The sequence below is a fragment of the Musca domestica genome, unplaced genomic scaffold (genome assembly GCF_030504385.1).
Source record: "Musca domestica strain aabys unplaced genomic scaffold, Musca_domestica.polishedcontigs.V.1.1 1, whole genome shotgun sequence".
NCBI lineage: Eukaryota > Metazoa > Arthropoda > Insecta > Diptera > Muscidae > Musca > Musca domestica.
In genome coordinates this window covers 35,936,124-35,963,701 of record NW_026712114.1, presented here as the reverse complement: position 1 = coordinate 35,963,701, position 27,578 = coordinate 35,936,124, and the positions used below count along the sequence as shown (strand labels likewise).

The 27,578-nt window shown below is 34.2% G+C and overlaps 2 protein-coding genes across 9 annotated transcripts; one reads left to right on the top strand and one right to left on the bottom strand.

The window, feature by feature from the left end:
• Positions 1-27,578, bottom strand: LOC131802291 (phosphoribosyl pyrophosphate synthase-associated protein 2). 5 transcript variants are annotated; one of them, XM_059122290.1, is made up of 8 exons: positions 27,400-27,578; positions 9,051-9,287; positions 8,694-8,982; positions 8,458-8,624; positions 3,929-3,979; positions 3,532-3,640; positions 535-681; positions 1-468 (listed from the first exon to the last, which is right to left on the bottom strand). In XM_059122290.1, exons 2-8 carry the CDS (start codon positions 9,245-9,247, stop codon positions 310-312), a joined length of 1,119 nt encoding a protein of 372 aa, XP_058978273.1. In that variant the 5' UTR covers positions 9,248-9,287; positions 27,400-27,578; the 3' UTR covers positions 1-309. The 5 variants fall into 5 exon arrangements, with proteins under 5 accessions (XP_058978273.1, XP_058978272.1, XP_058978268.1 ...); XM_059122289.1 differs by having other exon boundaries at positions 27,416-27,578; XM_059122285.1 differs by lacking the exon at positions 27,400-27,578 and adding an exon at positions 26,784-27,018.
• On the top strand, positions 11,093-19,765 carry LOC101897289 (cytosolic carboxypeptidase 6). 4 transcript variants are annotated; one of them, XM_059122198.1, is made up of 6 exons: positions 11,093-11,743; positions 11,810-11,879; positions 17,149-17,717; positions 17,775-18,146; positions 18,687-19,002; positions 19,057-19,765. In XM_059122198.1, the coding sequence occupies exons 2-6, from the start codon at positions 11,867-11,869 to the stop codon at positions 19,650-19,652; spliced, it is 1,866 nt and encodes a 621-aa protein (XP_058978181.1). In that variant the 5' UTR covers positions 11,093-11,743; positions 11,810-11,866; the 3' UTR covers positions 19,653-19,765. The 4 variants fall into 4 exon arrangements, with proteins under 4 accessions (XP_058978181.1, XP_058978182.1, XP_058978183.1 ...); XM_059122199.1 differs by lacking the exons at positions 11,093-11,743; positions 11,810-11,879 and adding an exon at positions 15,051-15,573; XM_059122200.1 differs by lacking the exons at positions 11,093-11,743; positions 11,810-11,879 and adding an exon at positions 15,585-15,641.

The following is a 27,578-nucleotide window of genomic DNA, read 5'->3' as shown; positions in this document are numbered from 1 at the left end:
AAAAATGCAAAAAACGTAATGTTTTAATAAGAAATTAATTCACATTGTGGGGGAAGCGGCAATAACTCTTTTTTTATTTTACTATAAACATTGTTACGTGTGTAAATATATAATAAAATGAAATTATATGTGTGTACATATAACGGAAAATGAAACGTTAGCCTGTCTTCCATTTTCTCAATCGTTTTTCTATTTTTATGGCAAACTTTTGCCAACATTTTAGAAAAAATCTTTACAGTAAACGCACGACATTTAATAAAAAAAAATAATGAAAAAAACGAATGCCTCTTTTTGTTTGCGTTTACATTTTTAATCTTCCAATGTAACATTGCGGAAGAGATAGGACATAGATTCCTTGTTATGTATACGACGAATTGCCTCAGCAATTAAAATGGAAATGTCAATTGTCTTGATTTTATGACATTGTAGTTTTTGTACCTCATGTGGAATGGTATTGGTAACAACGACCTGAAAATAAAACAGCAAAATATTAGAAAATTTTGTATTGATTTCTTATTAATTTTAATAGCTCACCTCATCAATAGCGGATTCCTCGATTAGACGTGGCGCATCTGAACTAAGCAGACCGTGTGTAGCCAATACATAAATTTTGCAGGCACCATTCTCTTTTAGCACATCGGCAGCTGCCACAAACGATTGGACGTCATCGATCAAGTCGTCCTTGAAAAATTATAATTGCAATATATTTTTTATTAATAGTTCTTCGATTTTTCTATGATTTGTTGTGAGTGTTATTTATGTAGACATAGGTGAATATGACTTGCAACCCAATAAAAGCTTTAGTTTATATCTAAATATATTAAGTATGAACAAGCATATTCGATCTGATATTTGAGTCGTTGAACCACCTCTATTGAAAATTGATTATTATTATTTTTAGGCAAGTGGATAATCGTTATAAAATGTTGCTTCTAATTGAAATTGTTAAAAAAATTAGATTTGTTATGAAATTTTGGCATGCAGGTACATTTTCAGCTTCATTCTGTGCCGATGTTGATCCAGCGAGTAGTCGTCGGAGTGCGCAACCCTTCAGCAATCTTCACAACTGCATTTATTGGGTTCGAAAAAGCCTCGTTTTTGGCATTCAGCTGCAATTGCATCCGAAGAAAGTTTAACGGAAAAAAATAATTTTATGAAAGTGTCACTGTCCCAAGCATGGTGAATGACGGGAACTGGGAACCCATAATTTTTTTAGGTTCAACATATTCATTAATCAGGGCAGATACGCTTAAATCGTCGTATTTTCTTATAGTAGGAAAGATAATCAGCAGAATCGTGAGATAGAAGATGATAATTTGACATTCTCGAATATTTTGGAATAGACGTGATTATTCTTCTATTCAATCTAAAATGAATCATGCAGGAAAGCTATTACTTCCACTCAGCTTGTTTGAAAGATTCGTAGAATGAACAAATAATAAAGCTGTAAGTTCGGCCGGGTCGAACTTTGAATACCCTTCACCATTTGGAACGAATTTGGCAATTCTCAAAAATAATACAATCCCTCAAAAATTCTGTTAAAATCTTAAAAATTCCGAATGTAGCTGCTATATTAGGGTCTATACGACGACATGGACCAGCATAGGTAACTTTTGTCATAAGCCATGACAATATTCAAATGCAAAACTTAAAAAAATCGGTAAATAATGTAGCTAAAATAATCAAAACACAAAATATCGGGAGGTACTGTTATATTGGGGCTATACGAACACGTGGACCTGCACAGACAATTTTCTGTCATAGAATGTAGTATCCATTACGAACTTCAAATACCACAATTTGAAACAATTGCGTTACATGATGTCTCTAAAATCATAAAAATACCAAATATCAGGAGGTACCGTTATATTGGGGCTATACGAAGACGTAGACCTGCACAGACAATTTTCTGTCATAGGCTGCAGTACTCATTACGAACTTCAAATACCAGATTTGAAACAATTCCGGTAAATAATGTCGCTAAGATCATTAAAATACCGAATATCGGGAGGTAACGTTATATGGGTGCTATGCGAAGACGTGGACCTGCACAGACAATTTTCTGTCAAAGGCTGTAGCATCCATTACGATCATCAAATACCAATTCCAGTGAATAATGTTGCTAAAATCATCAAAATATGATATATCGGTAGGTACCGTTATATGGGGGCTACACGAAGACGTGGACCTGCACAGACAATTTTCTGTCAAAGGCTGTAGCATCCATTACGATCATCAAATACCAATTCCAGTGAATAATGTTGCTAAAATCATCAAAATATGATATATCGGTAGGTACCGTTATATGGGGGCTACACGAAGACGTGGACCTGCACAGACAATTTTCGGTATTAGGGTGTAGTATCCATTTCGAAATTCAAATACCAAATTTGAAACAATTACGGTGAATAATGTCGCTAAAATCATTAAAATACCAAATATCGGGAGGTACCGTTATATGGGGGCATACCAAAACGTGGGTCCACATCATTTTCAATACCAAAAGTCCTGCAGACATAATACACATTTGAGTAAAATTTTATCAACCTACTTTAATTCGTTCGGAAGCTAGAGTGATTTCCACAGACGGACAGATGGATAGTTATGCTGATCAAGAATATATATACTTTGTGAGGTCTAAAATGTATATTTCTAGGTGTTACAGACGGAATGATATATTAATATACCCTCTATACTATGGTGGAGGGTATAAAAAGAGTTTGCTAAGTTGGGTGTAATCTTCGGAACTTTTCATGGCGCTGAGATCATAATATACCCGGAGATGATTGTTCTACAATGCCCTCGTACCCTATTCTCAGTGAAATATGTACACGGAGAATAAATTAATCCATAGACGTCGCCCATTAAAAAATATCTCCGGTAGGAGTAGAAAGAGAGATTCTAATGAAAAGGCCTGAATAATATTGACAATGACACGTTCGCGCAGAAGCAAGTGACCGAGTGACTACCACTCTCGTAGTTTATTGATATCCACTGAAGCAGAGGAGCAACGAATTCATCGACAAACCAGTGTCGTAATTAAGATCAGGATGATGCAGACTCAGCCAAAACTACAACCCTAACATTATTATAGAATTATCCTCTGCATTTTTTTGAACTTGTAGTTCAAAGCAAAATTCTTTTCCATTTTAAATGGAAATGGAATAGGTTGGAATCAAGCTCATCATAGTAGCTTAAACCACATTGTTATATTTTGATTTTTACGAGGAAATTTACTACATTGACGAACATTTTATAATCACTCTAAAAAATTGCATATATTTTTCAGACTATAAAGATAGGCGTCTTTAGGTATACCGGAAATCCTTAACGTATTGTCAAATTGAATGCATGGTTTACACACATTGTATGACCAGATCAGTCATTAAATCGTTTTATCTAAAAGATTTTTCATGGCATCTGATGTAAACAAGTCATATTCACTTAAATTGTTAAAACAATTACAGGATTAGTTTTAAACTTAATTATATTATGAATAATATGAGTATTTCCCAAACTCATTGTACTTACCACCATAATAGCTATGCGACCATTAACATCACCAACTAGATTCAATGGAGGTTTTACTTTTTGTGGATGTTCGGGTACACCAACCGACACAGAAATGGTACGAGCACGACTGAAGTGAATTTATTTGTATAAAACAGAACCCATTAGTTTTCAATATATTTCCAATTTAATGATTTCAAATAATTAAGAAAATAAAACCAAATGAATATCCTTAACACATTTGATAAAAATTGAATGTTAGTTGGGGTTTTCAAATGAGAGATTAATGGAATAATAAACAAAATGCATATAAAGAAATCATGAAATAATATATTTGTTATTATAGTATTCCAATACGTGAAAGAAGAAGAAGAAGGAGTTAACACAATTTTGCAAAATATGTTTTTTGTATACCAACCTAGGTGTTGCTGGTAAGCACATTTCAACTGTATCTGCTACATCATACGAACTGGAGTGATTTAGAATTTTGCAAAAAATAAATTAAAACAAATCACCGCAATGAAATAGAAAACAAAATATTGCAATTCGTTTTTTTAACCTTAATTTTTTTTTTTAAATTCTCAATTTTTTACCAATTCTAGCACCAATAAGAATACAACATTTATCTTTTATAAAGAAAAAAATCAAAAAGCGACAACATTTTTTTAAATATTCTACATTACAAAATCAAAAATGATATACAAAAGCTTGTACAAACATGTAACAATACAGCAACGTATTTAATAAAATTTTGATTAAACAACAACTGTAACAATGATTTATGACTTTTGAAACATTCAAATGAACGGCACAAAATTGTTTTTGATTTGTATACATATTTCATATTTTGTTCACATCCTGTTTACCATTTGTACACACTGCAGGTGTTTAGAGGAAAACATCTCTCTTAATTTAACACCATATTTTTTACAAGTGCAATGCTGTCATTCAAAAACTGCATTTTATTTCAAATATCATGAGGTGACACAAATGTGTGAAATGTAAATTTGAATCGTGATTGTAGATTTTTCTACGTAATTGAATTAAAGGAATAAAGGTGCATGACAAACTAGAACAACATGTTCAGTTCATCGGAATAACATTTTTCAAGTAGTTTTATTAAATACCCTATTTATGTAGTTTTAGTAAATACCTTAAATGGTATAGTATAGACAAAACAATCTTATAATGTGTAGGCTTAAAATGACTATTAACAGTTTTACCGAAAAAAATCATTTTCTCATTTTTTTTTGCTTGCATAAATAATAATTGAAATTGAAATAATTCTAATAAAAAATGGGAATTTTAACCAAACAACATTAGACAATTTAAATTTTGAAAAATTATTAATTAGTTATTAACATATGCAGAGTATTTTAATTGTCCAGCAAAAAGACGAATGCCAAAAAGTAGTTGAATCATGAGTGCTTGTGATTTCGCGCTACATTTTAGTTAATAAAATTCACTCGCCGGAATGTTTTCTGACTTTGTGTATGGGTGCTACAAACCAATACTTTCTTCAATATAGCATTTTTACAACATCAATACCATTATTCAAATTAGTATGGCATATTTTGCATCATTTATATCACTGTTTCTAAAAATAAAGTGGAATAACTACTTTATGTGGGACAACTTCAAACTAATTTTACTGGTCATTCTTGCATTTTATGCTAACAGAGATCACATTTTCATCAACATCCAACACATACATGGTGAGATAAAAAACTGCAAAACAGTCAAACGCCATAATTCTTACATTTTCTTTATTTAATTTTATTTAATGAAAGCAGAAAATGTCGGAAATAGCATCAAATTTTAGAATAAGTTTAGATTTGTTCGAATTGGTCATCTTTGGTACGAATTACGGCCTTCAAACGACCAATGAAACCGTGGAATTTTGGCCCATTCCCGGCGAAGCGCTTGCTCCACTATTGACACTTTGGTATTTTTGGTGCCAACCTTGCTTTCCAAAATACTCCAGACACAATAGTCCAAGGGATTGGTATCCGGAGACTTTGGTGGCGATTGTGCGCTGGAAATGAAGCGAGGAACCTCATTTTGTAACCATTCTTGGGTGGCGCGTGATGAGTGAATGTCCAGGGTCTGCAGCCAAAATGTTTGCATGCCCAAGACTTCGCGATAATATTCGGCATTTATTCTGATGCCACGGTCGATTAATACGAGCGGAGAGCAACCATCTGCTGTTATGGCGGCCCACACCATCACCATGGCCGGCGCTTGAGTTCTAGTAGCCAATCGAAGGTGCACATTTTCAGCTGACCTCTTTGGCAAGTAAACACGATCCTTTTGTTTCTTTACAAACTGTTAGACAACGAATGTTTTCCCATCGGAGAATTCGGCAGTTCACCAATTTCGGCAAAGCGAAGAAACTTTTTAGCCCTTTTGACGAAAATGAAATAACATTCGTCTAGAATGTTAAGATTATTATACCCTACACCACAAGGTTGAGAGGGTCTTTGTGCATTTGTTTGTAAACAGGCAAAAGGAAATGAAATAGACCCATAGTTCCTTTTGATGGTCTGCATAGAATCACATTCTGAGCCGATGAAATCCAGATGAAATTTTGCACAAATCATTTCTTTGGCCCAAGGACGAACCCTATTGAAATTGGAGATAATCGGCCAAAATTTAGATATATCTCCCATATATCTTCGTCCGATTTACCTTTTATTGTGCACCAAACGTGTAATATCAGCCCGAATAGTATGAAATTTTGCCCATACAACCAAATTAGGTCTGAAAATAAGTATGCCAAATTTGATCGAAATCGGTCCCATATATATTGTTCATCCGATTTCTTATTTTTGTCCTCCGCAGCCGTAATATGCACTCTGTAACAACAATATTTGGGGAAATATATCAAATGCAGCTCAGAAATACATTTGCTAGATTTTTATCGAGATCGTTTCAGATTTGGATATAGCTCCCCTATATAACTTCGTCCGATTTACCTTTTATTGTGTACCAAACGTCTAATATTCGCCCAAATGGACTGTAATTTGGCACATACGACCGAATTGAGTCTAGAAGCTAGTATGTCAAATTTGGTGAAAATCGGTTCTGATATAGCTATAACTCCCATATATATTGTTTATCCGATTTGTTGTATTTGTTACCCACAGCCGTAATATGCACTCCGTAACAACGATATTCAGGGAAATATATCAAATACAGCTCAGAAATATCTTTGCCAAATTTTATCGAGATCGGTTCAGATTTGGATATAGCTCCCATACATATCTCTATCCAAATTGGGCACCAAATGGGCAATACAAGTCCGATTTTAAAATTATAATTATAATAGGGTGTATGATTGAATTCTCCCATAAAAACTTTTAATTGTTATGCGGAGCTCTACTAAATTAGCAATGTGGTGTAGGGTATCATAAAGTCGGCCCCGGTTTATTGGTTTTTAATATTAAATTAATTTTTTAAAAGTAATTCCTCTTCACCAACGTATTTTCTGCTATCCAACTCGGTCATCCACCTGAAACCAAGTGTTTACGTTACACATTCTGTACCTGTTCAACCTTTAACCGTCTGCGATATCGTAATAATGCTTGAACTTCATCTACGTTACAAATCTCATTATTTTCTTTCATTATCTCTCTTATTACAAATCTTTTCTTTACTCATACGACTTTGAAAATACAAAAAAAAAAGTCTCAGAATAACTCAGAGAGAAGAAAATGATATTTATTTTATTAAAAGTCTTCAAATGAATTCAAAGCTGGTTTTCAAAATCAGTCTAAAATTTGCAACATTAACAATGTTTAGATCAAAATAAAATCATGTTTTCAATATTATTCAAACTAATCTTGACTCATAGCATTGTTTTTATCTTACTGTAGAAGTTTTTGTACGAAATATAAAATCTTGCATGTAATTATGAAGATAAATATCCACTTTTTCAAAGAAGTTGTATCGACTACATCAGAAGGTGTAAACTGCAGAAAACGATAATCTAAATTTAACATCACAACGATTCAGCGATCTACTTTATTGTAACTTACATCGGCGTAAAGGTGAAGTATTAGGAATGGGGTATAACCATACCGTTTTTTTGCTGTCATACCTAACACCTATATCATATGTTAACCGAATACAAAACAAGCCAAATACAGATTTCCAAAAAATTTGTTTGTTAATATTTTGTTCAACCAATGTTGAAGCACTTACATTTTCAACTTGAATGTAATCGTTATACAAAGTCTTAACAAGATGTACAAAACTAAAAAAAAAAAGGTTTTTCGAAAAAAATCTTTCGAAATTTACTAAAAATGAAACTTTTTTGTCCAATATAATCCGACCAATTAAATATTTAAAGGAAACACAAAACGCAGAACATGCTAAAAACGTTTATATGAATTCATAAAATAACTAAACGTGCTTTTCACAAAAAAAAAAAAAATTGTCCAAAAAACAAAATCAAACACAATGAAAATGAAAATAAAAAACTCCCAGTTTTGAGAACGTTGTATAGAAGAACTTCGAAAGTTGAAATGTACTTTTATATTTAATGTGAAAAATCATGGTAAATCCAAAGGACAAGATGTTTAGTATGAATAGTTTCGGAAGACACAATAGATTAAAAGTAAAAAAATAGAAATATATGTATGCGAAGAACAGTGAAGAAATGAATAAGAGTAATATTGAAAAGCAAATTATAAAATTAAAGCCAATTTAATAACAAAAAATAATTTAATATAAAAAGTAAGCGTAGCATATGGTACGACATAAAACCAATGACATTGTGCAGTTTAGACAAGAAAGAAAACACACACTCATATATACTAAAAGAAGAGCCATGTGTGTGTTACTTTTGTCACATACAACTACATGAAATCTAAATCATTGCTATTAGCAGTATGGACGCCAACGAACATCTAGTTATACAAGAGACATGGAAAGTAATGGACTTACCTGTTGGGTGGTGGTGAATAACGACCATCAACTTGATCACTTTCAGCTTCTTTGTGTTCACCATGAATAACACCAATTCCCAAACGTAAACGTTCGGCATAGGAGGTGGCTTTCTTAGCTGAATTGGGATTACGGGCAACTATGACCGAATTGCGATAGTCTGGTATCTGATGAATAAAGGATATTTGAAAATTAATTATGGATTACATATCAATTAAAAAATAATTTTAGCTTACGCTCTCTTGAATGTATTGTAACAGAAATGGTGAAGCTCTTAAATTATCAACTGGTATATCAAAGAATCCTTGTATCTCTTTCTGATGCAAGTCCATTGTAATAATGTGTGTCAGCCCAGAAGTACACATCATTTTGGCCAGGAGCTTGGACACAATGCAGCCACGTTTCCTCATTTTGCACTGTTTGGAATAGGGCAAATATGGAATGACACCCACAATTGATCTGGCTGATGATGTCTTACAGGCATAGGCCATAATTAACAATTCCATAATATTGTTATTGGCGTCTCTATATAAAAGAAAATTTCAATATTAATTTAATTTTTATGAATAATTTTATTTAATTTTACAACTTACTTGGTTCCCGTTTGTATAATATAAATATCCTTGCCTCTCACAGAATCACCAATTTCTACCATTGTTTCACGATTTGTTTTGTGAAACACAGAACAGCCACCACTCTTCACACCCATACGTTCAGCCACCAAATTGGCCAAGTCTGGATGAGAATTGCCATGTATTATGACAATATCTGAAGCTGATGTGGAATCCATATCGCTGCGACAACGTTTCGGTGGTCGAACACTTCCCAATCTAAGGAATAAAAAAAAAAACATTTAGAAATTACGATATTTCCATCTTAGAGAAAATTGGGTAAGGAACAAGAAAATACATATAAAACAGCGTTAAGTTTTGGGTAAATTAACAAAAAAAAAAAACCTAAAAAATAAGCGAAACAATTGTGCGGTCACAAAATGCTATGCCATTTCAAAGCAGAGATTTCAAATGATATACACTAGTAATAATTGTCAGAAATATCAGTTTCTTTCCAAGTGGTCTATACCGAAAATGTCTTTATGAAATTGGACGGTTAAACCACGCAATACGTAATTAAGATGTCATGCTACGACTAACGTCAACAAACCGAAAAAAAAGTGGATTTGTTTATTTGCAGAAGCATTAAAACATTTTCCAAAAATCGTTGACTGAATATCCTACTCAGGTCTGTAACTTCGAAAATAATAGTTTCCTTATAGCGAACGGTCTCAAAATAAAGACCTGTCTATCTGTAAGACACAATTCAACAAGCATTCCTCTTGACAGTAGAACACTTTGCCAGATGGGGTCGCCGCCTAACTAACAAGGCCACAAGCTCTACAAAAGATACTACTCCAGGCGAAGAAAACTTGCTCATATCCGGTTTCGAAATTTGATTCCATTGAACCAAAAACATATTTTGAACATGCTTCATTCAAGGTAGAATAATTTAAAAAAATCGAATCTACAGTAGAAAAAAATTAAAGGAAAACTTACGACATTCTTCTACGTGGTATACGAAATACCCATCAAGGTCACTTCATTTAATTAATGCTCACAACACCACTTTCACTGGATGTAAACACCAGAGGAGGCTTAAGGTCCAAAAACAGGGTTTACAATTGAATTTCGATTGTCAACAAATATAGGCCAAACCACGTGATTGGAAGTTATATATCTAGAACAATCAAATTCGAAGAAATGCTATGCTACAAATTTCAAATAAATTATTTTCTTATTTATTTCCCGCAGAAAATCATCAACGTAGGAGCACTACGTGATATAGCCCTCATGAAACGATATATGATATATAACCAAATGTATGTTGTTATTTCGATCTTGCAATACAGATTTTTCATCCATTGTTGTACCATTTTAGATTCTAAGGCTAATTTTCAATGCATTTAATAATGACGAATTTGTATTTAATGGATAACATTTAAGTAATCACAAACAATGTGCACACACAATGGATAACATCTAAGTAACCACAAACAATGTGCACACGCTTCCTTCCAAACATTTATAAAACAAATTTATTGTTCTTAATTACAAAAAAATATATATGAAAACAAATGACATATAGCCTTCGTGAACCAAAAAAAGGAAACAACATTGCATTTTTTTTTTTTTTTTGAATCCCTCAGCAACAACTCACTTCATTCACAAATATTAAACAACAATTTATGTGCTGGTATGAAGCAGGAGCAAACGCACAATGTCTAACCCAATGAACTATATTTTAATACATGTGAGCCCCCGAACTTTTATTCCAGAAAATACGATTCTTTGCCACAAATTTCTGACAATGAACAATGTTTAACGTTATTCGTAGTGGGGAAGGATATACCAATACAACTCTATTGCTGAATATGGATGGCAATTAAAAAAAAATTAACACGATATTTATACTCAGGCAATGTGCAAGCAGGTTGTATTGTCTGTTTAACAGGAATGATATTGAAGTTAAACAAACTACTGACGTAAAAGATGGAAAACTTTATCGCACATGCGAAATTTTTGAATAATAATCGTCATAAAACTTATGATACACAAAACAAACTAAAAGTAACAACCGCGTTACGATAGATACAAGCCGTGCAGAAACTTCAATAGAGCAGCTCAAGCAAACAATAACTAAACTTCGCGACCATTGTTCACTTTAGTCCAACTCGCAAGCATTGAACCTGCAGTTGTAATTTATTCTACACCGAGAAAAACAGAAAGAAAAAACAACGTATTGTATTGGAATTTATTGATCAAACAATGTAAACAAATTTACAAAATGTGGATAGAATCGAGAGAGAAAAAGAAATGTTAAAGGAAATTCCTAGACACTACTACTGCAACAAAGGTAAAAGGAAACGTCAAAACGACCAGCAGTCGTCAAGAAAGTGTTGTTAAAAGTGAAACTTATCATCATCGTCAAACAAAATAGAAAATTTATTTCCAACATCAAAGCAAATACAACAAATAACAAAAGATTTTACCTTGGAGATTATTGCAAGACGCTTTTTAAGTGCACGCCTAAAAATATGCAATAGTATTTCTATTGCTGACGCCTTCTTTGGAAATATTTCACACACATCACAAAAACGTGGTAAATTGAAAACAAAACCCCGGAGGATATCAACGAAAGTGAAATATTTTTGCACGCAAGTAAAAAGTTCAAGTGGATTTCTTAAAGGGTCATTGCACGATGAGGAGGAGCATGGAACACCTTAAACCATAATGTATACATTTATTACTTACTGCATTTCTAATATAGGATTTAACAAAAGGTTTTTTATTTCCATTAGGAAAAATATGTGACGTTTTTATAGCAAAAGTAATAAGTGGGAACAGCCAGAAAGAAGATGGGCGATTCAGGTAAGAGACATTATATAAAGTATTAACCCTTACAACGCATCAATTTCATCGCCATTATTATTAGTACGCAGGCAATATAAAAAAGTACTTCCATGTATTAACCTCATCTAAATCGACTAATTTATACGTATGGACATATGTTTCAATTGGAAAACATTTGCACAGAGGGTACTATACTAGTTCCAGATTTACAGTCATATATCAGTGACCACAGACTAACCCCTACCTAGACCCAAAAATACAGTTCTTTTAACTTGTTTGTAGGTTGGTTTTTGATACCCTCCACCATAGTATGGAGGGTATATTTTAGATCCCAGAAAATATATATATTCTAGATCAGCATAAAATATTATGTCGATTTAGCAATGTCCGTCCGTCTGTGGAAATCACTCTAGCTTCCGAACGAAATGAAGTAGGTTGATAAAATTTTACTCAAATGTATATTATGTTTGCAGGACTTTTGGTATTGAAAATGGTCAATGTAGGTCAACGTCTTCGTATAGCCCCCACATAACGGTACCTCCCGATAGTCGGTATTTTGATGATTTAGCGACATTATTTACCGGAATTGTTTCAAATTTGGTATTTGAAGTTCGTAATGAGTACTACAGCCTATGACAGAAAATTGTCTGTGCAGGTCTACATGTTCGTATAGCCCCCACATAACGGCACCTCCCTATATTCGGTATTTCGATGATCTTAGCGACATTGTTCATCAGATTTTTTTTTTTCAAATTTGGTATTTGAGGGTTTTTAATGTTCAACCCGGTCGAACCTTTTTTTACTTGTTTTCTACTTATTTGTTCACTTTAAGCGGATTTAGGTTGGCATGCTCTTATTTCGGATGACATGCCCTTGGAAAAATAATGACTTTGTTGGTCGATTTGTAAGTAGTTATGGCTGCAAAAAATGAATACGAAACCCATTATTTTTTAATAGGAAGTTATTGTTAATTTCACTCTTCGCAAAATATAGTCAAGGTATTTTCCCTACATAACCATACTTTCGGATTTTTGATATTCGATATATTGCTACTAAATCAGTTAAACATTGATATTATGGGTTCTTTCGAGGAAGATTACTTTCCATAAAAATTCAATATAAGTACTACCCCCCACCCACAAAATAGAACTAGCTTTAAGGATTTTGAAGATGGTCAATAAGGTAATAAATTATATAACGGACCGGCCAAATACAATTTGCTTTTGCCAGTTATTAATTTGGAGTTGTAATAATCTACTTCATATCACGATTTTGCAAATTGAATCCCTCTGTAGTTTAATCATCTAATATATTCATTATATCTTATCATTCACAACACAGCAATGCTTTTCATTTTCGATAACTGTAACCACCTGTTTCGCTGTGACGTTTTTACAGCTACATCACAGTAAAAGTCACGTGATGTTGAAATGATCGCAGCATTGCACAGCAAAATTTTTCGTTTACAAATTACAAATTTCACAGCACTTTTGGTATTTTTCACTTGCGCGCAGCTACATGGTAATCGACAGTTGCTTCACTCAGAGACCTTTGATCCATTGTATTCATCCAAGGAAGAATAGATTCACGGCCGAGTTAAAATTACGTGGTGTAGAGTCGGTCATATCAAAGATAAGCAACAACAGTGGTTTTTGCATATTATGACTGTGATACAGCTTTTGCTCTTGAAACAAAACACTACCAGCTGCATAGCGACTGCAAACTTTATAGAAATAAAAATTCAGTCAATAATTAAATCGAAGTTTTCAAAAGATCCTGAAGTTATTCAAGCGAGAACTTCGTTTATAAGATATTAGCTGGCCCCGGTCCGCGTTGCCGGCCCGTACTCTTAGTCTTTAATGCATATTTTTTGAAGCAAAAAAATAAATCACCGATCTGGCTATTAGTCACAATTTTTATAATTAGTATTGACTCCATAGTAATTTCTAAATATAAATAAATATTCATGTCAATCATCATCATATAGAACATCTATAATAGCCCCATGTGAAAACTCAGCTCAATTTTCGGTATTGTAACGATCTTAGCAATATTTTCAATTCAAATGAGCTGTAATTTGGAATTTGTATTTCCATCGTTCGCTGCCGTGTTTCTTTCTTATATTCGTATTTTTTTTCATGTTTCTGCCACAATTTCTGAATGAGTCGCAGGTTGACATCCTATCCTATTCATTTTTTCATGAGAATTTTCAAGAGAAAAATTATTCGTGAAAGAATTTAAGAGTGACTATATTTAGAGCACTCCAGCATTTAAATGTGAATAAATCTTTTGTGCCTCGTACCATCGCTCCTTACCGTGATACTGGCAGCGTAGCCCGACGTCAAGGAAGTGGACGGAAGAAAACAGCAACATCACCAGAAATGGTTCGAAAAGTAAAGAAGCAACTGAAAATGTGCACCTTCGATTGGCCACCAAAACTCAAGCGCCGGCCATGGCCATAACAGCCGATAATCGCGAAAATATTCTGGAGGGTGTGTTAAATCCTTGGACACGAAAACATTTTGGCCACAGACCTTAGACATTCCAAAAGAACTCAGCACGCGTCACCCAAAAATGGTTACAAAATTATGTTCCTCGCTTCATTTTCAGCGCACAATGGCCACCAAAATCTCCGGATACAAATCCATTGGACTATTGTGTATGGAGTATTTTAGAAAGCAAGGTTGGCACTAAAAATTTAAAAAAATTAAAAGAAAATGTAAAAATTATGGCGTTTGGCTTTGTTGCAGTTTTTTTATCTCACCCTGTATATATATATATAGATTGAAACCCTGACAAACTAGGAACGGTTGGATACCTTTGTAGTTATTTAAAAATTTCGGGGAATCCTGTCCAGATGGTATCGGACACTTCCTAATAGATAGATTGGGCAGTAAATTAAAGATTGTAAAGGAATCTAAATGAAAAGTCTTTCAAATATCTAAATTACGCATTTAGCAGCAAAGATACGCCATTTCGTATAAACAAGGCTCTAATCTAGAGTAAAAAAGAATTCTTACCTTTTTTTTAAATTCTCTGCCTGGGCGGCTCAAGTATCTATCAAGCTATCTAGTCCTTACAATGTCAGTCACTTAATTGACAACAAATCAGATGAACTTTCTTTGTGATCTGTTCATAAGCCATAATGAATCTCTTCCAAAAAAATCCAAATCCAAATCCAAAAAAATATTTGTCGAATTAAGCTGTGTTTTAGGAGGGAGGGCCGAAAAGTTTACCATAGGTGTTTTCAAATAGCTTTAACCTGGGCGAAATATGTCACATAATGGCGGACATGATCATGGACTTGTAATTTTTTTCTAAATTCCATTATATACTGCCTCGGAGGAGAGACGCAATAAACCTTCTGACACAATTTTTGGAAAACTATATATAATTCACAATTCCATTCATTTCATATCACTACCCACATAGCTTTTCATTAGGTTAATGAACAACACCATTTAACCTTAAAGCTCAACACGTATTACAACAAAAAAGTGTGCGGTGGTGTCATGACACGACACTTGAAACGAAATGCACAGCAATTAAAATGCAAATCCTGGCGGTATTCAAAACTAACAACGCCACCAGCTATTAGAGCCGTGAGATAAATGGCGGCACGCATTCATAGAAAACCGTACGTGTCAAAAGAAAAAGTAATAGTTTTGCCAATGGCAAACAGGGAGTGAATGGGAGAACCATGACACCCATGGTAAGTACATTATCAAATCCTGATAGGTGCTAAGCTCAAGAAATAAAATCGGTACTGTGGTGGGTGAGGTAAGTGCCTTTTATTCTCTAAGGATAATAGGAGTTCACAGAATATGTGTACACGTGTATGTAGGTCATAATATTGAGAATACCATTTGTGAATGTGTGTATATTTTTGTTAAGAGATATCACATAGCCCATAAGTGTTCTTCATTTTATGGTCGGGCCGGAAATTTGAAAACGAAAAAAAAATGATTTCCCATATCCTCGCAACAATTTAATTACAATTCAATAAAGTAAAAAGAAAAATGAATTGGATTTAGAGCCTGAATACCTTTGCGTCAATGCTAAGTGAATTTAGATTCGCAGTACCTTTGGAATAGACCACAAGTGTTGTGGTGGAAAGTAAACCAAAAATAAAAATTACTGTTTGAAGAAAAATAATAATGTTGGGTGTTGCAAAGGATCCGTTGGAGCATACTAGCATGTATGAACGAATGGAAGAGGGTAAATATTTGGTGAATTTTCGAATCAAGTGTTGTCAATTGCAGAAATTGGATAGATTAAATCCACAAATAACACGAAATACTAAATTATTGCTGATTTGAGTGGAAATTGGGGACGAAACCTTAAAAGGGATTGAAAGTTGTGAGGATTTGTTACATGAGGTCTATTCTAAAAATCAAACCCAAATGTCAATTAATAGATGATTTGGTAAAAAATTAAGATCGAATTCATCAAGAATCCGAAACTTAAGCGGAAATGTTATGCAAGAGTTTCCCGGAATGTCGTTCGTTTGGGGCAAGAAACTTCAGATAATCAGTAGGCACAGATTTATTGTGATAGACGAACTAGAAATCGACCTAGAATTTTACGTTCATTATGATACTTTATATTATGTGGTTGGTTCGATGAGTTACATGCATGATAAAAGTAATATAACCTCCATATGGTAAAGGTTATACAAATTGGAAAATTTTAGTACTAAAATAGTTACAGATAATTCCATGCAAGTTGGATTTCAAAATTTAAAAAATTCTGGATGGAGACTGAAAATATGTCTAAAAGCGGTGCTTTTTTTAGGTCTACTGTCATATAACTAAATATATTAAAACTTTTGGACAAACCGACTGATATTTTCAAACTTTGTATTAGTTTTAAACATCTCTATGGACTTCCTATTGAAAGGTTTCTACCCATAATTTCAACAAACTCACACACAGATTACTGTGTAGATGTTTCTTCGTCTTTTGATGTTTTTTTGGCAAAGGCAAGAAATCTGTGTGATTCTCATTCACTTGAGAATGCTCGATACTTTTAGAGCTGAAAAAAAACAAGTGAACATTCCCTTCGCCGGGATGAAATCATGATATTGTCAGTTTCCTTTTGAAAAACCTGGCTCTCTTTAATTGAAAGTAATATGAAGTTAAGTCAATGGGGAATACTCTATACTTAAGCAATCAATCTCAGCAATTTTTACTTGAGAAGATGTGTTTTGTATTCTGATCTATACCCGAAGACAATAACTAATTGGTATTTTTAATTTGAATTTCAATCTAACGTTTATTATTTACAGATAGCGAAGGTAGTGATGGAGAGGGTGGCATGGGTAATGTTTCTCGCGTCATTATCCGGCCACCCGGTGTAAGTGGCAAAGCGAAACGTGGACAAATTTGCTTCGATGCTGCATTCGAGACGGGTAATTTGGGTAAAGCGAACTTGATAGGAGATTTCGAATATGATTTATTCCTACGACCTGATACATGTAATCCCCGCTATCGATTTTGGTTTAATTTCACTGTGGACAATGTGAAACAAGATCAAAAAGTGATCTTCAATTTGGTGAATATAAGTAAATCACGAAACTTGTTCAACTCGGGTCTAACACCGCTAGTGAAATCATCTTCGCGTCCTAAATGGCAACGTTTGCCAAAGAAACATGTCTTCTATTATCGTTCACCGCATCATCAGAATCACTACGTGCTGAGTTTTGTGTTTTGTTTTGACAAAGAAGATGATGTCTATCAGTTTGCCTTGGCTCCGCCATACAGCTATTCACGTTTACAATCGTACCTGAACGTTATTGAGAATCGTCAAAATCAGGCTGAAAAGAAATTCACCAAGAGCGTGCTAACTAAATCACTGGTAGGTTGTGATTAGAAATGAAATTAAAAAAATGTGAATATTTTTTGCAAATTTCAGCAAAACCGCAATGTGGATCTAATAACAATTGACCACGTTACTGGCAAACTGAAAACGAATCGCATTGATCGCAGCTTTATCCGTGTCATTGTTATTTTGTGCCGTTCCCATGCTAATGCCAGTCCAGCATCCTTTATGTGCCAAGGTTTTTTGGAATTCTTGTTAAGTAGCCATAATATAGCGAAAATATTACGTGAAAATTTCGTATTTAAAATTGTGCCAATGGTCAATCCGGATGGTGTGTTTTTGGGTAATAATCGTTGCAATCTCATTGGCCAGGATATGAATCGTGTGTGGCAGGTTGCTACTGAATTTTCACATCCGGAAATATATGCCATCAAAAATATGCTAAGAGAAATTGATAATTCGGATGTAAGTATAAAATTATTTTATTTCTTTATTTAATAAATAAAATATTAGACATTTAAATGATAATCACTTCGGTGATACTAAAGATCTTTGGAAAAGGATTTTGAGTGAAATGGGAGTTGGCTGAACTTGGCTGTTTGAAGCCAATGGGAACCAATCAATGATATTTAACTAGGAACAATGACCTTTGACCATGCGAATAATATATTATTAAATAGGTCATTGATCTCTGATCTATATCCTTTGGTCAATGATATCGATGTCATGAATGTCATGCCAATCGATCAGATGTAAATAACAATTGACAATTACCAGAAGAAGACAAGCTGGTGTAATCCTAAGGATTAAGGTCAACAATGGCAAAATGCTGTCATACACCGCGAACATCAAGATCGCAGGTTATACCAAGATTTTTGTTAGAAACTTTTTTCGATGATCTCCGACATTAAAATAATTATGATATTCTTCTCTGATAAAGATATAAACATAACATTTTGCATTTTTCTCACGCCCTCTCCCTTCCTTCTGTTTTTCTCATTATAGTCGTATCAAATAGATTTCGTCGTTGATTTACATGCTCACACAAGTCTTCATGGTTGTTTTATTTACGGCAATACCTACGAGGATGTCTATCGCTATGAAAGGCATTTGGTGTTTCCTCGCCTGTTTGCAGGAAATGCACCCGATTATGCTGCGAACAATATGATATTCAATGCTGATGAAAAGAAATCTGGTTGTGCTCGACGTTTCTGTTGCGAACGTTTAAGTGATACGGTTAATGCCTATACACTGGAAATATCAATGGGGGGTCATTATCTAAAGGATGGTAAAACTGTGGCGGCCTACACTGAAGAAGGATGTAAGTAAAGAGGGAAGTCAATAATATACACCTAATGTGTGTTTTTGTTTTCAGACTATCGTTGCGGCCGCAACTTAGCTAGAACATTTTTACAATACTATCGTTTCATAAATGTACTGCCAGTCCCGCTACCCACAGAGGTTCGTCAAAAGAAACGTCGCCCCAGAACTCATCAATCGAGATCACGTTCAAAAACACGTTACGAAGTTAAACCACGACCGAAAACAACACGTTGCTACGCACCAATATCTTATACAAATCTTTCGATATGTTATGATTCGGGTGGTTCATCAGATGAAGGCGGATTTTCCCCAACAAGAGCTGTGGCCCCTGGCAGTAGTCATTTTAGCGGTTACCGACATTATCGTCGGGTTGCCAGTTCAACAACAATACCCTCTACATCCAGTCAACAACATCAACAAACGCACGATCAATTTGCTCTGCTGCGTATTAAATCGGGACGCTTCGATTTGGCTCATGATCCACTGTTGCATGACTATTGTGGTAAAACTAAGAGTCAATCGCCAGAGAAACAGACACGATTTGAGGTGCCAGTTAATGTGCCACCAAAACCATATTTGTCGATAATCGATTTGAACCAATTAACCAGAGGAAGTTTGAAAATGAAATCAGCAAGTTTTGAGGATTAAACGTTTGAAGGATGATTTTAAAGCGATTGTATTTCCATTCTAAATTTACTTCAATGCTAATTAATGCTTTACAATGTACAAATATATATAATATAATGTGAAATAAAAGCTTCTAGCCACATTAACTTTTAAAATCAGAGAATGTATGCATTCAACCAAAAAAAAATAGGGATAAAATTTAGGTTAGAGGCATATCAGTAACAGAAAGAATTTGTAATATTAAACGCCGCTTCGCTCGGTAAAATTGAAAATCGGCGATCATTTGCTTTAATTTCCATTTTGAAAAAAGATTCGCTACGCGAACAGAGTTGCTCTAAATAGTCTTCTGACAGTGGAATGATTTTCTAGTACAAAAAACCCTCAATATATGTATATGTCCTTCTCGTGTGTTTTTTAACAGTAAGATAAATACCACCTGAAAGGCTGTTAAAAATCCAATGAAGATGGGAAAAGGTATTTTCTCTTTAGAAGGCATTCGAAGTACTGAAACTATATCCCTAACTAACTAAACAGTGGTAGAGAGCAAACCAGTAAAGAAAGTCTTAAAGTCGGGCGGGGCCGACTTTATGATACCCTACACCACTTTGCTAATTTAGTAGAGCTCCACATAACAATTAAAAATTTTTATGGGAGAATTCAATCACACGCTATGATTATAATTATAATTTAAAGTTCAAAAGATTAAATATGCTGAAGCATTTGTATCTTTTAAATTCGGATTTGTATTGCCAATTTGATATATATGGGAGCTATATCCAAATCTGAACCGATCTTGATAAAATTTGGCAAGGATATTTCTGAGCTGTATTTCATATATTTCCCTGAATATCGTTGTTACGGAGTGCATATTACGGCTGTGGGTAACAAATATAACAAATCGGATGAACAATATATAGGGGAGCTATAGCTATATCTGAACCGATCTTCACCAAATTTGACATACTAACTTCTGGACTCAATTCGGTCGTAAGTGCCAAATTTCATCCCATTTGGTGCACAACAAAAGGTAAATCGGACTTATGTATGGGGATATATCCAAATCCGAACCGATTTCGATAAAATTTGGCATACTTATTTTCAGGCCTAATTTGGTTGTATGTGCACAATAAATTTTTACCGATTATATCCAATTTCAATAGGGTTCGTCCTTGGGCCAAACAAATGATTTGTGCAACATTTCATCTGGATCGGGTAATAAATGCAAACTGTACTTTGTTCACAAAAATACATGGACAGACGGACGGACGGACATGCATAAATCGACTCAGAATGTGATTCTATGCAGATCATCAAAAGGAACTATGGGCCTATCTCCTTTCCTTTTGCCTGTTACAAACAAATGCACAAAGACAATACCCTGACCACCTTGTGGTATAGGGTATAAAAATATATATTTATGTGTCGTATCCGTGGTGTTAAGGGGCATTTACGACAGAGGATCGCGCACAGTGTCACGACCGAGGACGAAGGTAATTGATAGAAAACAAATGAATTTGAAGGAATCTGAATTTTGGCCTTGATACGCAAGGTTTTAAAATGGATCGTGTGGACCCGCGCTACTGAAGTCTGACAAAGGAGCCAGCAGAGGGGAATGTTACAGGCCAATTTCGCTTTTGCTGCCAGTAGCAAGGTTTCTTTCGGCGTTACTCCTCTAGCATTGCACGCCGTTGATTCAATGACTCAACCGGAACAAACCGTGCCACAGAACAGTAATAGTGACTTCTGACTTATCAAAGGCCTCCCGCAGAAACGTTGTACGCCAGTCGTACATAGAATTCCGGAACAATAAGTTTAAGCCTCGTAACGTTAAACAGTAAGTTTCCAAATGTGGGGTGATAACTCGCGAAGCTTGTTGCCTTCTTAACTGCAGGGGATACGAAAATATCTGCCAAATCAACGGCCACACTATTTACCACATGGACTGCGGAGATGAGAACACATCTGAATATGCAAGACGAGGGGCACATAATTCCGACCACTAACTACCCCAAAATCCTTGGGGTTACAATCGATAGCACGTTGAAGTCGACTGCGCAAGCCACAGCTATCTGCAACGAATTGAAAAGTAGGAACAAGGTCCTCGTGTCCTGACGGCAGCATTTGGGGCACGAATAACGAACATTATCGACCTCTTTTACCGCGATAGGTCTTGTGGTCTGTGGTTAACAATGCGGCTCCAGTGTGGTCTTTGAATACGATTGCAACGCAATGGAAAATATTCAGAGCCGCCAGAATGCCGCCCAGTGGACCATTTACATATGGGGACGAAGGTCCTTGCCTTACGTCAACATAATCATATGCTTTCGTTGCAGTACCTGTTTGGGCCGACGGAACTCCTCCACCTAGACGTGTCAGGAGGACCTGCATCATCTAGAGAGAGATCTCCAACGATACAAAAGAGAACCTTTCGATTAGGAAGCCTAATTATATTACTGTTACAACCACAACAACAAGTAATATAACTTTTTTACAGCGACTATTTGGAGATTAGTTAGTATTACAAGACACAACCATGAAGACACAACCTTTTAAATAAGAGAGGCAGAATAGAATCTGGCTAAGAATAACTGATGGTTTTGTGTTGGAGAATAAATTGAGTAGCAGTGTCGTCGCCACTCTATTAAGAAGCCATAGTCCTCATATTACAGTCACCTCCGATGATTCCTACCACAAGTCTTTGTTCAGGTTTCTCTACGCAGCTGAGCGACCTCGTTTTCTTCCCGGAGAGTGTATACCAAATTTCGGGACATTACATTTCCTTTCATCTAGGGTACGTACACCAACATATGAGTAGTTTATTCATAATTTCTATGAAATGTTTAATTTATGGTTTCTCTTACAAAAAGCAACAGGAATTTCTAATTAGATTCAGTTATCCCCTAATTATGAATCGCCAAAGCTTTAGTGCTGTCACGAAATTATTATAGCGAAAATAAACATTTCCGAAGGTGAACCATTCAAGTGTGCATAATTTGATACAATTAATAATGCTAGACAATAATTCTAGACAGATACAAGAAGCAAATATAGCTAAATGTAGACAATTAATATTTGTAGCAATTAGTTTTTAGAAATTCTTTAGATATTTTCAAAGATCATCAAAGAAATTAAATAACCTTAACAACAAACTCATAGTATTCGAATTCTTCGAAGTTTTTCTTATATTTCCATTTATGTGTCACCCGCTGGCCGTCCAAACGGTAAAAAATACTAACAAGAAATATTGCTTAATATAAAAAAGGCCGAGAAATTCTATTTTCCCATCATTCAAGTAAACACAAGTTATGGTATACTCAATTCCAAATTGGCTATATGCCAGTCGTATGTCTGCGATGGTATTATGTGTCTGCCTATCAACCAGTCAACGAAAAAGGGAAGCTTAAGAAAAAAACGTATCAATGAACTTTTTAACAATAAATTTAATAAAAAGTTTACCGCATGTGTAGTTTTGTTTCTTTTTAATTTGGTGGGCATGTGATACTACAATGGATTTGTTGTTATATTTTCTAGTTTGCGGCTACTGTCTGTTTGACTTCTCATAAAATCAAATATATTTTGATATGTCTTGTTGCCTTCTTCTTCTCGTTATACCTACATTTTACACCGCATTTATTTACAAAATTTATCAATATGTGTTATATTTAACGAAGTAATTTGTGCTATCTTATCTTATAGGTTTGCTAATTACTAAAGATAAATTCAATTAATTATATATATTTAAAAATGAATATTGAGTAGATAGTTGATAGATAATTTGTAACAATTATAGGATTGTATCAAATTTTAAAATAGTTAGGAACCATTAACAGAATGTATTTTGTTGCTAAAAGAATATGGAATAAAAAAAGGTCACGAAGGAAATACATCAAATATTTCGATTTCATAGTTTCGTTAAACATTGTTTATCTCTCTGTGTTCATTAGAGCGAGAAAGATAATCGAATATATATTAGACTTCATTTTGTCTGTGAAACTACAGTAACACGAATCCTGAACTTTGCAGCAGCACAAATAAAAGAGCAGTGTTTTCAATTTACTATTTTCGCAAACTTTTCCAATTCAAAAATTATGGAACAAAGCAATTTTTTCTTTGTATAATACGTATAATTTGTATAATACGAACATATAAACGAATCCAAAACATATCGGGATTACTTCCCAACCACAACAAAAATATTATGTTTATAAATAAATACGTACATATATAATGCGTATAAAATGATGTTGATAAGAACGACAATACTACACAACATTCACCCAAGAATATTCTTTAATTGAATTCAATGATGCGGTAAATTTATGAAATCGAAAGTAGACTACATTGCCCATATACAGACAGCAACGATGCAAATGGGATTTCATTTTCTTTTGAGTTCAGAATGGGGTCATATTGAATACAAATTTCAAGCTATATATGAAATAAATATTACTTTATATCAGGTATTACAAAATATTAAAAACCAAGTAAACCGATTTTGTCAATAATGTGCTTCATATAAGAAATTTTCTTTTTGGGTCGTTAGTCATACCAAATTGAACGCTTTTGTGATTTACAAAATTCTGAACGTAGTTTTGGACTCCGCTCGGTTTGTGTGTAATTTATAATTTTTGATACATTTTGGGCTGAGGGAGTTGACCGGTATATTTTATCTTTATGCAAAATATAATCGGAATGTTGAGATACGCTTTAAAGAAAGTCGTGTTATGGGTTGTTACTTTTCAAAATTTCATAATTTTACGAGTTACTCCTCTTGACCTTTTTAATGAGAAGCTGTTATAAAAATATTATAGTGTTATAAGTGATGGTTACGGTATTTTGAACCTTCGTAGGGTAGGGAATTTATTTCGTTACATTTGTACACAATTGTTAACTCAGTTTTAAAGTCAATTTCAAGCCATACACTTTTCATTGGTAGGTAGGCTTGTAACATAAAGTTAACTTGGTTAAATTTTTTGTAGAGTTAGTTTCTATCCACTTAGAACGCAAAACAGAACTATAAAATATCAAAAAGTAGAGGTATCATTATACCGGACTGTTGACGTGCTTGCAAGGCGGTTTTCCATCCAATTAGATTCTTAGATCTTAAGTTGCAGTCAATTCATGGCATATTGTGACTGAAACCATAGGGATATGGATTAATATAGTTCTAGACCAATTCTATCTCCTCAAAATTGCGGTGGGCAGCTTTCGGGATTTTTACATATATAGACATGTTTACCCTGAGTATGGGATTATAAATACTTTTACATGGAGAAGGTTATTTGAAGCCAAAATAAACAATATGAAAGTTTATGAAAATATCTATCCAACGGGATAGTACAATACAAACTGGAGTTAAACAGCCATGTACCCGATTTTTTAACCAAATTATCTGGTCCTTACAAAATGGTATCAAATGCATGTCCAACATACTTTACGCTATACCAAGTTTTTCTAAAGTAGACCTCGGCCGCGTCCTCATAGTACAATAAGGCGTACAATAGTCAATAAGCTTCCGAATTAAATGAAGTAGATTGATAAATATTTTGTCTGCAGGACTTTTGGTATTGAAAATGGTCCACGTCTTTGCATAGCCCCCATATAACGGAACCCCCCAATATCCGGTACTTTGATGATTTTAGCGTCATTATTCACCGGAAATGTTTTAAATTGATATTTAAAGTTCGTAATGGACACTACAACCTATGACAGAAAAATGTCTGTGTAGATGCACATTTTGGTATAGACCCCACATAATGGTTTTTTAAAGTTCCGCATTTGAATATTGCGATGTCTTATGACAAAATTTGCCTATGCAGATCCACGTCGTCGTTTAGAACCTAATGTGAGGTACATTTGGTATTTTTAAGATTTTAACAGAACTTTTAACGGATTTTATTTTTTTGAGAATTGCTAAATGGTGAAGGTTCGGCCAAACTTACAGCTTTTTTACATGTTTTTCTTTTAAACAATAAATATGAACAAATAATTTGACATTAATATGCCTAGCCATGATGCCAAGCAGCTTATGTGCCCAAACCTTAATTTCTGTAGCTTCAAAAAGTATGTCAACAAAAATAGCAGCAATTTGGAAATACAAACATACGTACTTTATGTTCTGCAAAATAGGTTCATTTTTAATGCTTTTCAAAAATTCTTGACCAAAAGTCAAGGTTTTGATGATAAACTATGGTTTGTGACAATAGTCACATACATTTTGTTGGATAGTTGTATCATAAGCTTTCAAATGGTACTCGTAATTATAGACCTAATACAACGGGATAGGTGTTACCCTGTTTTTGTGTTCTCCTTGAGTTTAACCATAATCAGGTTGATATATTTACCTTTCAGAAATTTCAAGGCGAATTCAAATTCAACATAAGCCTCTATCTGCCTAATTTTTTATTTGATTCGCGAGAGGCCCGTGAATAATTTTGGTAAAAATTTAGAACGAACTCAGCCGCTATAATCGCCATAAGCCAAAAAACGTAACTCCAAGCCAGCATCAATCGCCGGCTTCGGCAAACACATAAGGTAGCGCAACAAAACGACTAAGAACTTGTTTATCTAAAACATATGTTAGTTATTTTCTAACTTGAATTTGGCTCCGATTAGAAAACAAACATACGAAATGCAATAACAAAACACGCACAAAAACACAAGCCGCGAAAACAAAAGCAAACCGAATAAATCAAAAAACGAAAAGAAAGTAAAAAATTTTGAAAATAATTTACACTTCTCTGGAACAGTATTTGGAGTATAAGGAGGGCACTAAATGAGGAAAGAAAAACCAAAAAAAGGGGATAGACAAAAAAAGACGAGACAAATATAAAAACATGTGGTGGGGGAATATAATCAATAATAATTCAATTAACACTTATATGTAAAACAAAAAACATGTATACTATAACACCTTCTGTACATACAAATGAGAAAAAAATTAGAATATTCGTACTTATTTCGGGAATTTTATATTTTCTCATTTGAAAGGAGGCCTTATAATACGCATTTTTGTCAATGATTTAAGCATGTTGCAAGGCGGGGGGTCATCAAATGGGAAATTGGGTTGGTTATGTTCTAATGGAATTACGCTGTACAAAGGATAGACAAGACCTACAAAGAAACAGGATAAAAGTACAACACAACATTTACTTGTTACGTTGCAGCAACATTTCTCTGAACGCTCTTTTTACAATTTCCAAATAAATCAATTTTTTTTTTGTATTTTTAATCTTCACAGGTCACACACAAATGCTGGAATATTCCGCTTGTCTTTGTTCTTGTAGCACCAAATTTTCGCTCCGATTCACATGCACTGAATGCTTTAGACCAACTGCCAGATTATTTTCAATTTTGCCTTTATGAAAAACACTCTTCTCAATTCTCCGTTAATTTATTATCACCTTTTTTAATGCAAATATTTTTTTTGCAACAAAGGTGTATACACAACAAGAACATACACACAGATAATAAAACAACACCAAAAAGAAGAGTACGGTTTTTATCTTATTGCACAGTAAAGACGGCGATGTCGTCCCCAACAGCGGCTATCAAACAAAACACACACATCGTAGAATGGGCAAAATATGCTCAAAAATAGCGAAAACCAACAAAATGTCAAAAATGTGTAATTGTTGCTCTTTCATGGTTTGCCAATTATTATCCTTCTTCTTCGTTTCTTGTTTATCCGCTGTGCATTGTTTGTTTTTATTAGATTGACATTGTCACCACCACACCAGATGCAATGCTTTTTTTTTGTAAAAATTACCAGAAATTTGAATTACTTTTTAAAAATTTCGTAGAGAGAAAGTGTGCCAATTGGTTTTTATATAACTCTTAATAGATCTTCTTTAAATTCGTGCCAAAAAAAAACTTTGTTGTAATTTTTTTATTGCTATGCTACTAATCCGCCGCGTTCACGAGTTTTTTCTGTTTCGTTCGTTATAC